At 48.1% G+C, this 15170-nt stretch overlaps 1 protein-coding gene across 2 annotated transcripts in view; it reads right to left on the bottom strand.

The window, feature by feature from the left end:
- Positions 1 to 15170, bottom strand: part of VANGL1 (VANGL planar cell polarity protein 1) — a 50721-nt gene that overhangs the window by 30411 nt on the left and 5140 nt on the right. For both annotated transcript variants that reach the window (XM_055140608.1, XM_055140609.1), the window contains exons 2-3: positions 11474 to 11682; positions 2510 to 2642 (exon numbers count right to left, since the gene is read on the bottom strand). In XM_055140608.1, the coding sequence (XP_054996583.1) occupies positions 2510 to 2642; positions 11474 to 11544 (204 nt within the window). In that variant the 5' untranslated portion in view covers positions 11545 to 11682. The remainder of the gene's footprint in view (positions 1 to 2509; positions 2643 to 11473; positions 11683 to 15170) is intronic.

Genomic DNA, 15170 nt, shown 5'->3' on the forward strand with positions numbered 1-15170 from the left:
GAGTATTAAATAACATAACATGATACCGACACCCAAAAACAGTAGATATATAGGTCAGGAAGATTGCTCCATGGAAACCTGCCTCATGAGTGGGCAGGGAGAAGGCAGCTGGAATAGAGAAGGGATCACTAAGAAAATAATGGTTAGAGGAATCGGTCAGGATGGAAGATGTGTGCTGAAAGTAGATAAAGGACCAAACATGATAACCTCTCAGTATCTGCATTGCAGACCATAATGCCCAAAAGTAGAGAGAGAGTGAGTGGGGAATATTGTCTGCCATGGAGGCAGTGGGAGGGTGGGAAAGGGGGGGTATACTGGGGATACTGGTGGTGGGGAATGTGCACTGGTGGAGGGATGGGTGTTTGATCATTGTGTGATTGTAACTCAGACATGAAAGCTTGTAACTATATCTCACGGTGAATCAGTAAAATTTTTAAAATATTTTGCTCTTATTAAACAAAAATATTTAAGGATTAAAAACAGAAATTTATAGAACACATAAAGTTTACAGTTTAACAGTGAAAAACAAATACTGATTCTATGCTTTTGTAGTTGGCCTAATATTAAGCTAATAATCAATGTTGAGATAGTCATTACTCATCAGGTGTGGGGATTCTATTGGCGCCACACTTCTTTGATCTTAGCACTCACTCTCTCCTTCCTGAAGACTAGTGAAAGAAAACTCCCCACTCTTTGAAAAATGCGTGTATGTCTGTGCTTTCAAAATGCAGATGCCCAAAGGGTCCTCTCGAGCTTCACATTCTCAGGAGAGAGAGAGAGGATCTAAGTTTCTGATGCAGGCTATGTCTGGCTAGTGAACAAACCAAGACCCCCTGAGGGTGTGGCTGACCCAGGTCACACTGACGCCTACAAGGGTCCATTTCACAGCTTTCCCCACTAAATCATCCCATTCCATGAACATAAGCTCCAACTGCTTCCTAGGGCTGCTCCCTCTGAGTTGTAGAAAGGCAAGTCTTTAGAGTGGGTCCTCTGCATCTGTCTATAGGGACCTGGCTGCTGTCACACTTCAGGGTCATCCAGCCCATTCCCTATCCAACCATCCGCCTTCCCTCGGGCCCTCCTAGAGCAAAAGCAATGTAACAGTCACTCTTAGAGACATTCACTTCTCACTGAATAAATCCCACATTCTGCTCTCAGCTGCCTTTGGGGTCCAAGACAGCCTTTTATGTGCCGAGGAATTCCATTTTCAGTCCATCTACCTGATTATAAACACATTTTCACCTACAGGTTCATACCCATGAATGCTTAGCTATTTGGTTTTGTGTTCACATACTGGTTTACTTGGGACCATGGCAGACATGTATTCCAGGAGTGGTGCAGGGTGTGCAAACTTGTTTTGGGTAGAGCTCAGATGTTTACTTAAATCAGGTGGTCTGCCAAGCAGGCAGAACTCAGAAAAATCCAAACATCTTTTTAAGACACTTTTTTTTTTTCTTTTTGGGTCACACCCAGCGATGCACAGGGGTTACTCCTGGCTTTTCACTCAGGAATTACTCCTGGCGGTGCTTGGGGGACCATATGGGATGCCCGGGATTGAACCCGGGTCGGCCACATGCAAGGCAAACGCCCTACCCGCTGTGCTATTGCTCCGGCCCCTTAAGACACTTTTTTTAATCAATACCTAAGAATCTAATAATTTCATATAAAATCTTAATTTCTAATATTTTTTTTGGTTTGGCTTTAGTTTGGTTTGGAGCCAGAACCTGATAGTGCAAGAGAATGACTCTTGGCTCTGGGGGCACAGAGATGAGATGCTGGGGATCAAATGTGGCACTGTGACATGCAAAGCATGGCCCTGAGTCCTCTCTACCCCCCCAAGGGCTTTTTTAATTCTGCAGGACCCAGAGCACCAAGTCGCTGCATTCCTGGGTAATAGTGGCTGTACAAGGACTCATGGTGCCCCTCACAGAGGAAACATATATCCCCAGCCTAGCACCTCCAGTTCACCAGGCCACACAGACTGCCATTCATCCCCAAACTTGTCTGAGATATCCTTACCCTATCTTTTTGTGTGACCTCAAACCTGTTGCATCCATCTATACTTTCCTACGCCAGAGGCCACCCTAACTTACTTCAATCATTTAGTGGAGATATCCGGGCAGGAGGCACTTAATCTCTTTGATCTTTTTTCCAGCACAACTTCAGATTTGTGGAGGAGTTTCTTTCCCTTTCTTACACAGTTCCACTATCGAATGAATCTTTAGTACCTCTCTAGAGAGATTGTAGCCTGAAACTTTTCCCTCCCTCTGCCCTCAACCTTGCAGGCTTCATTCAATGCCATTCTAAAGAATTTTCAAGTCAGCCAATGGCAAGGCAGATTGTTTTTAGACAAGCAAGAAACCACGGGAGTAGTAGATAAACTAATTAACATGCTAGCAAAATAAAGATTAAAAACCCAAGGGAACCTACTGCAACAAGACTTAGGAAAACATTTAGCAAAAAGAATCTTGCTCAATGGCAGTGTGCTTCCAGATGGCTGGAACTTTACCTGGACTTCCTCAGTCCTGCTGGAGTCATTTGCGAGCAGGGGCTCTCCTGTGGGAGCTTGAATGGTGACAGACTTTTCTGATCCTCTGCCATCCTTACTCCGGGGTGATTTATGCCTCTCTCGATTTCTTTCCCTAAAAAGAAGAAAACTAGCTAGCATAACTGTAGCATATGCTTGTATTTTCATCAGAATATACATTTCATTCTGAATTTAGGAAAATTCTGTCACACACACACACACACACACACACACACACACACACACACACACACACACACAAATTCCAGCCTGCTGCCACCCCATGTAGGAAGTTGATCTTTCCTCCCTACGTAGTATTTACTCAATTCTTTCTGATGGTCCAACACCCAAAACAGAATCACTCTTCCTTTATCAACAGGGATTGCATGTTTACTAAGTTTGAAACTGAATTTTAGAATTTCTCTAGTCAATAGTATTATTATACTGTAAAATTACAGATCTGTGGTAATTTTCTTTACCTTCCTTCCCAGAGTGTTTTTACTGGGATAACACCGTGAAATATTTCAGCTTTGATCTGTTCACCCAAAATCTGACATGTGCTGTCACCCTATACTTTTGGAGGAGAAAAGGAAGGAAATTCTAAACAGGAACACAGAATCATTTACTTCCCAGGCCTACAAATCCACACCTTAAAAGTCAGTCCCAAAGGTTCTAGTCAAATTCAAATACCCCCACAGAAAGGATCAAAGGAGCAGGGACAATGGTGGGAGGAGGGTTGGTGAGAAAGTGAGGGAGAGACAGACAGACAGTAGGTCTCCTAAGAAAAGCAAGTTGCAGTTTTATTTTCCACCCAATGAACTTCCTGGGTGGTCTTGCAGAGCAAACATAAGCTTATGGCTGTGGGTAAATCATGAAATTATAAGAGTCAGTTACTGTGCAAAGTTCAGAGGTCACAACATGGGCAGGAACCATCAGTAGAAACTGTGAGTTCTACTCCGCTCTGAATAGTCCCTCCCCAGGGATCCTTTAGAGGCTGGGACAGGCAGGTCTCCTATCCTGCAGGCTGCTGCCGGCTGCCCATCCCTAACCCTTCCTAACCCTCAGCTACTAGCCTTCCTCATCCACAGTTCTCACACAGCCAATCTAAGTTCTGCTTCGACTACACGTGTGACCTTGGATAAAACCTTTTCCTCCTCCATAAAATGGGGATAATGATCGCAACACAGATCACGAAGGCGTGCATCAGTGAAGAGTGAAGAGCGAGCGAGTGGTGGAACTGCTCAGAGCACAGTGGATGTCGTTATCTCTATTAGCCAAGGGCCAAGAATCACAATCAGATCTGAAGGCAGGCATACAGTGGAGAAGAAGACACTCCATGTGCACATCTCCTATCACCCTGCTACTTTTATTGCACTTTTAATTTTGTTTCTTGGGGGCCATACTCAGTGGTGCTTCGGGGTTACTCTGCACTCAGGGATCAAATCCAGCTTGGCTGCTTGCAAGGGAAGCGCCCCACCCTCTGTACTATCTCTTTGGCCCCTAACCCGCTAATTTTAGTAAGAAAACTGCAGGCAGGTTTCTGGTGGTTAGACTGGGACCTTACCAATCCCTGCCGAGACAAGTGCCCTGAAGTTCAAACTTCAGGGAGACATCCAATGCCCTGGGCTCCTTTGCTAGCACCTCTAATCCCGAGAGTGCACAGTATCATCATACTACGACCACGTGAACGCTGAGACATGGATGTGCATGTACGCTACTCAACTTGGGAGTCTGCTTTAAGCAAGCCCTACAGGGAGTGGCTGTGAAAGGGCTTTGTTTGCACAGATGGATCCATCCATCAATGTCAGTCATCCCACTCTCTCTTCCACTACGCTTTTGAAATCTCATTCAAGCCTCACCATAACTCCACTGGCGTGACTGTCCCCATTTGATGAGGAGGAAACCGAAGCCCCGGAGTGACGTCCCACATTTCCATGAGTGGCTGTTCAGGGTACAAGCTCAGGACAAGAATGCAGGCCCGCTCTGTAGCACTGATCTAAAGAGTATTGAAAGTTTTCTCCTGTGTAAACATGCCTAATGTTCCATCCATCTCAGGTCCTGCACTTGATGAGCTACTCAGAGCCCTGGGAGAGGCTGTGAAAGCTGTGTGGACTGTGAGCCCGAAGGCACAAGGCCGTGTGCTGACTCAGCCACCAGACACCCACGTCCAAAGGAATGCCATGGTGTCAGGGCAACAGCACAGCAGGGTAGCATTTGCCTTGCAGAAGACCAGGCAGGGTTCAACCCCAGCACCCCATATAGCTTCCGGAGCACCCAACCAAAGGAAAAAGGGTGAGAGGACTAGCCATGAGGAACACCGAGATTTCCCACAAGCCAGTCAATCCTCAGAACACGAAGTTTAGATCAAGTCTAGAATCGCCACTTCCTGGTACCTGTCTGGCCGGACCCAGGAAGCACCTCTTCTGTCTCCGCTTTCCCCAGCTGCCCTGCTATCTGGTCACTCTCTCAGTCCTGGGCTACATCACGTGCACTCCTAACACATCCATCTACTCAGGCGGCTCACGGGTCAAATCCTGTGACAGCACAAATTCCACAGAAAACTCCAAATACTTTCACTAAGTGCCAGCTCGCAGGACAGAAAGCCAGTGGGGAAGCACCAGGAAGCAGCCAAAAAGCTGCCTCTGGCCCAGCCCTGCTCTGGGCTCTTAAAGGGCCCCCAACACCCAAAGGAGAAGTGACTGTCTAACAATTCCCCAGGTAACACCTGTGGGGAGTCCAATAAGAACAAATGATCTGATAATCCCATGAGGGTTTCTCACCCACCAAGGCTGAAACCTGAAACCAATGCTTCTCAAAGCTGAGTGTGCAGAAAAGGCACCACAGCGCAGATCTGTGGGCCCCATCTAATGGGGGAACAGGAATCCCATCCCACTTCAGGAGACCACACGCAGGCTACAGGTGGCCCAGGACACCCCCCACCCCCACAGGCTCACCACCAGAACGTGGGAGGGGGTATTGGAATGACTCTGTAAGCCTGCTTGGCGGTCAAGCCCATCAGCTTCACGAGAGGGACGCAATCCTGGCGCTCCTGGAGCAACACTGAGGGTGCAGAGCTGCAGTGCATGTCAGCTTCTGGTTTAACATGCTGACGCAAGGCATCATAGGGGTTTTTTTTGGAGCAGCACTGCAATTTGTGTTGATCAAACCACATTCAAGTGAGCCACTGGCAGAACATGCTGGTGTCAACATGCTAAAGTAGCATGAAATGAGAAGCTGGAAGGGCAATGACTGAAGGGTGCCACCAGCCAGGAGCCTCCCACCGCTGTGAGAGGTGAGTGTGGGACGCATGCTGTGTGGCCCTGCTGCCAGGGGAACAAAGCCTGTTGTACTTCAATTGTAAAATCAAGGGTCCTCAGTGACTGCTGGGGGAAAACCTGGCAGCTAGGGCTGAAAACTGAGGGCCAACAGAAATATTGCCTTCCCGACTCTTCCTGTACACAGGAGCCGGGAGCCACAGCATGGCCGCTGGACTGCACCAGACACTCAGATATTCACCCCGAAAGTCTGGAGCTCAAAAAAAAAAACCCTGTGATGCCTCAGTTGAAAAGGCAGCTCATGGGGCCTGGGATCAGGAGCTAAGCAGCCAGGGACACAGGCTTCCTCCCAGACCACTGAAACTGGTGTCACAGACATGCACCCAGGGGAGCATGGGCATTGGTGTGCCCTGCAGAGCAGCTGTGCCAGTCTCAGGTCTTGCATCTTGATCTGAGTCGTTCCCACACATCTGCCCATTGAGGAAGAAAGGGGTGTGGGGGGGGGTGGGGAGGAAGGGCAAGTAAGAATACAAAGGAGGTAGAGGGCTGAAGTGGTAGTACAGTGGGTAAGGTGCTTGCCTTGCACGTGGCTGGCCCGGATTCAACCCTCCCCCCTGCGCCCCCCCCCCCACATCCCACATGGTCCCCAGAATCAACTAGGAGTGATTCCAGAGTGCAGCAGGAGTAAGCCCCAAGCACTGCTAGGCGTGATCCAAAACAAATAATAAAAAAAAAAGGACGCTCGGGCATATGTCTGTACGTGTGTGTGTGTGTGTGTGTGTGTGTAAACACATCTACTCAGGCGATTCTTAAGCTAAGCCCACACGGGGCTTCTGCAACACCCTTTTGCTCCAGTCAGAATCCCTGTCAGTTCCCTCCCCATTCCCACATAACAGTGGCATTTCCTGGGAAGATTATTTCTGTTGTTTTCTATTTGGGGAAAGCCGGCCCCACCGGTTACTCCTCCCTTTCCTTCTCCACCACCACCCACTACCTGTCCTTTCTCCCTCTCACTGTCTGGGCCTGGCTGGCGGCTTTCTCCCACTGCTGGGGTGGGTCAATGGACTATGCAGCCACCTACCTGGGAATAGAAGCCTTAGCCCCAGTCCCTGCCACTCAAGCAGCTCTCAAAAATGCATTTTGGACACTGCATTTAGCCCACTGGTCACTGGAGTTAGCCTCATTCCCCCTCCCAGTCACTCCTGCTGCTCTCTATCGAGCTCAGAGCAGGCGGGAAGCCCGGGTTTCCAGAGGATCAACCAGCCTACTCCAAGCACTTTAATCTTAAAGCTTTTCAATCATTTTTTTTATTGCGGTGTCATTTTTTACATCATAGTGAAGTCTGTGTAGAGCTGGGCACCAACCCCTCCACCAGTGTCCAGGAATTTCCACCACTGTCCCATAAGCCCTTCCCCTCCCACCCGCTTAGTCTCCTCAGTTCCAATTTCTACTGGTCACGTCTCAGGTTTCTTCCACTGGGAAGAAATCTCCTGCTTTGACATATAAGTGAGATAATCTGATAGTTTTTACTTCCTAACTCACTTCACTTAGTATGACACTCTGCGATTCCATCCAGTCAAAGCAAACTGAAGATTTCATCTTGCCTCAGGGCTGAGCAGCATACCAACCCATCCATACACCACAGTTTCTTTATTCACTCATCCACTGTTGGGCAGGCGGCTACTGCAAACAGTACTGTCACTGTATTATAGTCAACCAGATCCTGGCTGTCATAAATAGCACTGCAAGGAACACAGGTATGCATATGTCCTTTCTGATTCATATTTTTGTGTTCTTGAGACAGATGCCCTGGAGTTCACCTTAAAACTTGAGGTGAATAACGTTAATTCTCTACCCCTGGATTTCACATTTCACTACCAGGTGTAGGTACCACCTCCCTAGTTTTAGAGCTCTCTAAGAAAAGATACAAAAACAAAAACTCTCAAAAAAAAATATTAAGGCACTTGTCTTGCATGCTGCCTACCCAGTTTGATCCGCTGGCACCACAATGATTGATTGATCAATCCTCTGAGCACCAACTGGAGCAATCTCCAAGTGCAGAGCCAGAAGAAAGCCCTAAGCATCACCAAACCCCTCCCCCAAACAGACTAAGGGTTCATTCAAGCAGGCACCCTGGGTTGTCATGAATGTCCTGGCTGTTGCTAAGCTTCACCCAGGGAATGGGAGGTGCTAAAGAAGAGGTGAGGAGAGCTAGCCTGCAATCAGACTCTCACTCTATTTGAACTGGACACCCTCTGGAGATGGTTGACATCACAAAACCAGACTAGTCAGAAAAGAATTGCTTGTCATCTGCTTGGAGCTCAGACAATCCACGAAAGACAAAGCAGGCGTGTTCAGGCATCTCAAATTCAGCACATCCATCTATCCCTTCCCAAGACAGACTTCCACTGACATCATTCCAAACAAGGTCTCTTTCCTTCTCTGCTCTGCTGCTCAAGTTCACCACAAATCCCCAGGCAGAGTTGACAGGGTGGCATAATCCTACAGCTGGGAGGACACAGGGAGTTCGGGACCTTGTACTGTTCTTCACTGCCCCTGATAAATGCTTCCCTGCCTGCTCACAGCCTTAGAGGACTCCATCCCTGCCCCATAGCACCGCCTCACTACAGGGCCTGCCTTGAAAGAATATCCCAGAGGCGAGCCAGTGGAGAGCCCAGCTCACCCCTCCCGATCTCCCCCTTCTCCATGGACAGCTCAAAGCAGGTACCACTGGTCACATTCCATGTGTTCTTTCAAGTGTGAGCTCATATCACCACTAGTCATGTGCTTCCCACACAGGTTCAAGAGGGCACGAGAGCAATGCAAGCTGTCTGAATGGAAAGCTATGCTCTCTACAAGGGGCATTGCAGGACAGATTCCTGGGGCCCCAAGACCACTGGACAAATAGCATCTTGAGGCCCCTGGAGCGTGGCAGTTGTGACACTATATAGATGAAGGAAGCCACTGATGGGTTCTGCTCAGGACGCTGCAAAGCTTCTTCCTCTAGGATTCCTACACACAAGGATCCTCCAATACCTTCTCCCATCACTGGGGTGTGGGATGGAGCAGGTAGGTGTGCAGACTCAACAGGTTCAGAGAGGTGAAAGAGCAATATTTTTGTTTGAAGCCGCACTCAGCAGTTCTCAGGACTTAGCCTTCGCTCTGTGCTCAGGGATCATTCCTGGCAGGGCTCATAGGACCATATGGGATGCCTGGGATCGAACCTGGATCAGCTGCATGCGAGGCAAACACCCTACCCTCTGCACTATCTCTCCAGCCCCAAGAGCTAATAATTTTAAGCAACTATTTTGGGTACTTTATAACTACTATGATAGGTTTTCCCACTAGAGGAAAGCCATTCTTACCTTTTTATTGCCAGTGGGTGGAGGGATTTCTCAAAGTCTAGGCTGTGGAGTCACCTTGGAGACCATCCACCCCACAACCTCCTACTTCCCAGGGTGACTGGTCATGGCACCAGCATAAGCACCTTTGTGTCTTCACCCCCCACCCCTGAAAGTTTCATGATTAGAGGAGCAATACATAAAATGATAGGAAATCATGCAAGTTTTGAACAACCACCCATTATGCTATCCCAGAGACAGGTGTGGACAGCATGGCAATGGGCATCTTCTCAGAATATGCAACTATTACAATGTTGCATGTCTGGATTCTTGCTTTTAATTTTATTTTCATTTGATGGGAGGAAAACCCAGTGGGGCTTAGAGATCTGCCCCAGTATTGGCTTCCTGCAGGCTGCACAATCTATGCTATCCCTCTGGCACCTAAAAGTTGCTTACCATGTGGTCTCATGAGCGCTTCCTCATGCCATTAAGCAATCTTTGAAAACCTTATTTCTGTCAAAATTTCATTCCATTATTTTCATTACTTAGTACATATTCTAACAGACTGAATGAGTCCAAAAAGAGAAAGCAGAACCATCAGTTCTCGCCTGTTACCCTCTTGTTTTATGTCCCCATAGCCCAGGGGTGACCCCGCCATCTGTTTCCTGAACCCTGTCTGCAATTATTCATTTGGATTGGCAAATGTGTCAATCAGCTACACACGTTAGTGCTGTTCATGGAAATGAAACCTCCTTCTGTTTGGAGTTGCATGTAGGGAAATGATCATGGGACCGCCATTCCCATCCCATTCTAGATGTGATCCCAGATGGGTTTCCCCTCCAGGTGACTGTGACTTGGGGCTTTTGGATATGAGGCTGAGACGTCATCAGCCATTAGTGAGCGATCTTCTTCTGAGCGCCCTGTACATGCTTCATGGGCATAATCTCGTTCAATCCTCCCAGTTGTCCTGGGTCAGGCCCGCCATACCCATTACACAGACCAAGAGTCTCAATAGCAATGCTGTGATTGTGGCAGTGCACTCTTCACTATAATAGTCTGGCCAATATGTTTGTTCACCCCTTAATCGCTGGCTCAGCCAACATTCTGTGGGGCTGTCAGACGGCAGGCCCTGGCAATGCCAGTGCAAACCTGTTTGACACCAAGGAGGGAGAATTGAGCTGTCCCTGCCCCCCATGACAGCATTTTGGAAACCTAGACATGGGGGTTGGAGCGCTAGTCCAGCAGGTAAGGCATCTGCCTTACATGCAGCTGATCTGGGTTCCATCCCTGGGAGCACATATGGTCCCCCAAGCAGTACCAGGGTGATTACTGCACACAGAGCCAGGAATAAACCCAGAGTACCACTGGCTGTGACCCCCAAAAAACAGAAAAGAAAAAAGGCGAAAAGAAAAGAAAAGAAAACCTAGGCATGTGCTTTGGGAACAGCACTCAGGGAGAAGGCCCCAAAGCGATCCTACCACTTCAGCAGCAGCCTCAAGGCAAGACATTAAGGCCAATGAATCAGTAGCTCTAGGCAAAAGCAACAAATTAACACTTTGGGGAAAAAAAAAAACTACTTTCATTTACATTCTTGGTAGGCTCCAGGAGATCTGACATATATGAGAAGTACTTAGAAATGAAAAACATTTCCACTGTGGAAGAAACTTGAATTTAAAATTAGTTCTAAGAAATGAAGGCCATCAGCTACAAAAGAGACTATAAAATGCACCCGGCAGTTACTCCCCATGCATCTCCAGTATTCTCAGAGCTCAGCTTCTCTCTCTCTCTCTCTCTCTCTCTCTCTCTCTCTCTCTCTCTCTCTCACACACACACACACACACACACGCATACATGCAAATATGCACCACTGGATGTCTCTCTCTCACACACACACACAGACACACACACCCATGCACACATGCAAACATGCACCACTGGACATCACACACACACATGCGTACATGCAAACATGCACCACTGGACATCTCACACACACGCATAATGTACCACTGGACATCTCACACACACACGCACCCATGTATGCATGCAAACATGCACCACTGGACATCTCACACCCATGCGTACATGCAAACGTACTACTGGATGTCTCACACACTCGGACACACCCACACCCATGTGTACATGCAAACATGCACCAATGGACACATCACACACACACGTGCGTACCCATGTGTACATGCAAACATGCACCACTGGACGTCATTCCAGCCTCCAGGAGCTGACAACAGTCACTCTGGAAAGTGAGTCCAGGGAACCAGGGCCACCTACAGTTCCCACCATGCTGGGCAAAGCCCACTGAGAATACTTACCCCTGTCGGTGAGATTTTTTGGAATGACTTGAATAGTAAGAATATCCAGAGTAGGTGGATTCGGTATCCATAGCACTGGAGAGCTCACACTGGAGGAAGAGCAGGTCCCGGCTCTCCTTGGAGGTAGAGAATTTCACCTAAGTGACGCTGAAGACCTCAAAGGGTCCCAGGACCCAGGAGCCGCTCTTCAACAGGAAGCAATTCTAGGACTGGTCAGAGAAAAGCTGTCACTCTTCAAAGACGGCAAAAGAACGCAGCCCCCACAAGTCTCCCACTCCCCAGGGGAAGGAGGAAGGCTTGGTCCTCTCCTGCTGGCTGTGAGGACAGGCTGGAGCCCACCAGCCCCCAGCGTAGTTGCAGGAAAATAAGAGATGGGCCCCCCTGGTCCTGGGCTGCTTCCTGGACTCACACACATAGGTCTGGGGTGGAAGGGGCAGCTTCTCTGCCCCCATTAGGCAGTCCCATACCTGCTGTGGCCAGGGCTTGTGACAGGGACAGACCCAGGGATGGACACTACTTTTGAGACATCGCCCCGGGACACTGCTCCAGAGAGGTTTGCTCATCCCAGTGTTTCCCAAATTAGAAAAACCCAGTCCCTCTCTCTTTAATCCAGGGTAACTTTTGTCATTTCCTTGGGAACTCCATTTTTTTTAAAATTTATTCTTTTATTAAATCACCATGTGGAAAGTTACAAAGCTTTCAGGTTTAAGTCTCAGTATACAATGCTCAAACACCCATCCCTTCACCAGTGCACATATTCCACCACAAAGAATCACAGTATACCTCCCCCCCACCTCCCACCTCTCCAGCCTCCCACCCCGGCTTTGTAACTGATAAATTTCCCTTTACTTTCACTTTACTTTGATTACATTCAATATTTCAACAAAAAACTCACTATTATTGTTTGGAGTTTCTCCCCCCTAAAGTCGGACCTGCTGAAAAGGAAGCATTTGATAATTGGTTTTCCATTGCTGAGAATGAAGAGATATGAGGTTGAGCAGCCGCACTAGAGGCCACACAGTTTTGGATTTCTGTATTTTAGTAACTAAGTCCAGAGAAATATCTGCCAGAAATTGCATCATTGCAAGCTTGTACCTCTCAGCTACTTTATATTCCACATGAATACAATCTTTCTATGTCTGTCTCTTTCTTTCTGACTCATTTCACTCAACATGAAACTTTCCATGTTGAATATGCAAATTTCATGACTTCATGTTTTCTGACATAGTATTCCATTGTGTAGATGTACCAGAGTTTCTTTAACCAGTCATCTGTTTTTTGGGCACTCCCAACGGTATCTTCAAAGCTGACATGCCACTGGCCAAGCAAGTGAAAACAGAGATAAATAAATGGGACTATCTCAAACTTAGAAGCTTCTGCACCTCAAAAGAAACAGTGACCAAAATGCAAAGACAATCTACAGAATGGGAAAGGATATTTACGCAGTACCCATCCGATAAAGGGTTGAGATCAAGGATATACTATGCACTGGTTGAACTCCACAAGAAGAAAACTGCCAACCCAATCAAAAAATGGGGTGATGAAATGAACAGAAACTTTCCCAAAGAAGAAATCCGAATGGCTGAGAGGCATATGAGAAAATGCTCAACATCACTGATCATCAGGGAGATGCAGATCAAAACAACAATGAGATATCATCTCACACCACAGAGACTGGCCCACATCCCAAAAAACAAAAGCAACCGGTGTTGGCGTGATGTGGGGAGAAAGGGACTCTCCTTCACTGCTGGTGGGAATGCCGACTGGTTCAGCCCTTTGGGAAAACAATATGGACGATTCTCAAAAACTTAGAAATTGAGCTCCCATTTGACCCAGCAATACCACTCCTGGAAATATATCCCGGAGAGGCAAAAAGGTATAGTAGGCTGAAAGCGGGATGTAGGTCACAGGTAAGCACTCTGGGAACATATGTCTTTCTTAAAGAAATGCTATTACAACTGCATTGTCTCCAGCTGGGAAAAGGCAGACTGAATCTCTATGCCCACAAACATAGGGAGAGGAAAGGAAATATTCTCCTGCTCAAGGAGAAAAGAATGCTAGGAGAGCCCAAATGGTTGGTGAGTGAGCTGTATGCTCATGGGCCTTTTCCTGCCTTTTCATTAGATACTGCTTTGCAGTAATAATAAACTGGAGACATTTCCAAATGCACTCCTCAGCTCACATGCAAATTCTGTACTTCCAAAAAGAGGGACCCACAAGCTCTGTGCCCCCATGGCCCTCACCCAGAGCTAGTCCCTGCCCCCATCCGGCCCCAAAGCTCCTCCTCCTGTCCCCCAGTAAGACTAATCTGCAAACAGAGCTGGTGAGGTAAGTGTAAGAAAAAACAAGGAGCTGCAAATTGCAGCCCCTTACCTGCAGAGGAGCCCCAGGAACCCCTGCAAAGCTCCTGGATTCAGAAATACTTGCCTGATATCTTTTTCCCAATTGATGCTTTTATAGAGTGATAACCGAATATTAAGATTATGAAATTATTTTTAAAAAGATACCTGTAAGTCTAACGTGCTACGCTCAGAAGCAGGCCTGATCACAATATAATATTCACCTTATCAGGAGAAAATATAACCTCAGCCCACCCCCACACCTCCCAGCTTCAAGAACACCCTCAGATCCTGTTTGCTCTCACTCAGCCTAGAGACCAGGCCCTTCCCTGCTCCTCACGCTGTGAGCAGGTACTAACCCCACCCTAAATACTGCCCCTCACCCCACTATTTCCTTTCTCTTCCCCAATCAACCACTGGGGGGTGGGAGGGTGGGGAGCTGGGGTGTAGGTAAAGCTTTTCACTGTCCAGAACCAGGGGGGCGGGCGGAAGGAGCAGTTTGTCTTCTTCAACCTCAGTTTCCTTCTTCCTCAAAGTCCCATCCTGGGCTTTGCTGGCTTATTCCCCTTTTGGTCACAGTCAGACTGTTAAAGCTCCTGAATCTGCATCATACCTGACACGTTAATAAGACAAGCAAGGGCGCCCAGCAGCCCCTGCAGAGGAGTTGGAGCTGTGCCTGTTGAGGCCATGAGCCTCCTGTTAGTTCCTGAAACCTGATGTCCCGGTCTTGGCTGTGAGCTCGCAGCTGAGAAAGGGGCAGGACGGGTGCAGTGGGCCTGCCCCAGCCTTTCCACCCACAGCTCCTCCTGCCTGCCGGGCCCTGGCTTGGTCTCAGGCTTGTACACTGGCTGATAATCCAGTGTTTCAAACCCAAGGCAGTTTCCCCACTCTCCTCCTGTGAATGGAAAGGAGGCTAATTTGGGAGTGGGCTGGGGAAGTAGTGCAGAGTAAATGTAGTAAATGTAGCAGGCAATTAGTAAGGCTACCATTGTACCTTGGGACCTAGCTCCTCTTTCCTAGAAAACTCCCAGTGCTCTGCTTCTCCCAGCCCTAGCCTCGAAATTTCACGAGCCATTTCCATGAGCTTTCAGCACCTTCCCTCTCACTTCCGTTCTGCTCTGGGATTTTTATCTGCTCTAGCTGGCAGGCCCCAGAGTGAGAGGCAGGCCAAGATCCACAGGCTCGCTCTGAGCCAGCCACTTCCCTGAAACTCTTCACTTGCAGGCCCACCCATGCCCAGGACCCCCACTCCCGTCATGTTCCCTCCCCTTCCATCCCAACTCTCAACACCCAAAACCACTGCTGAGTGATCCTTCCTCTCTGTCCTGGACTTCCTACTTCCTCTCTGTTCTGGACTT

This window comes from Sorex araneus, chromosome 5 (assembly GCF_027595985.1).
Source record: "Sorex araneus isolate mSorAra2 chromosome 5, mSorAra2.pri, whole genome shotgun sequence".
In the NCBI taxonomy this organism is placed as follows: Eukaryota; Metazoa; Chordata; class Mammalia; order Eulipotyphla; family Soricidae; genus Sorex; species Sorex araneus.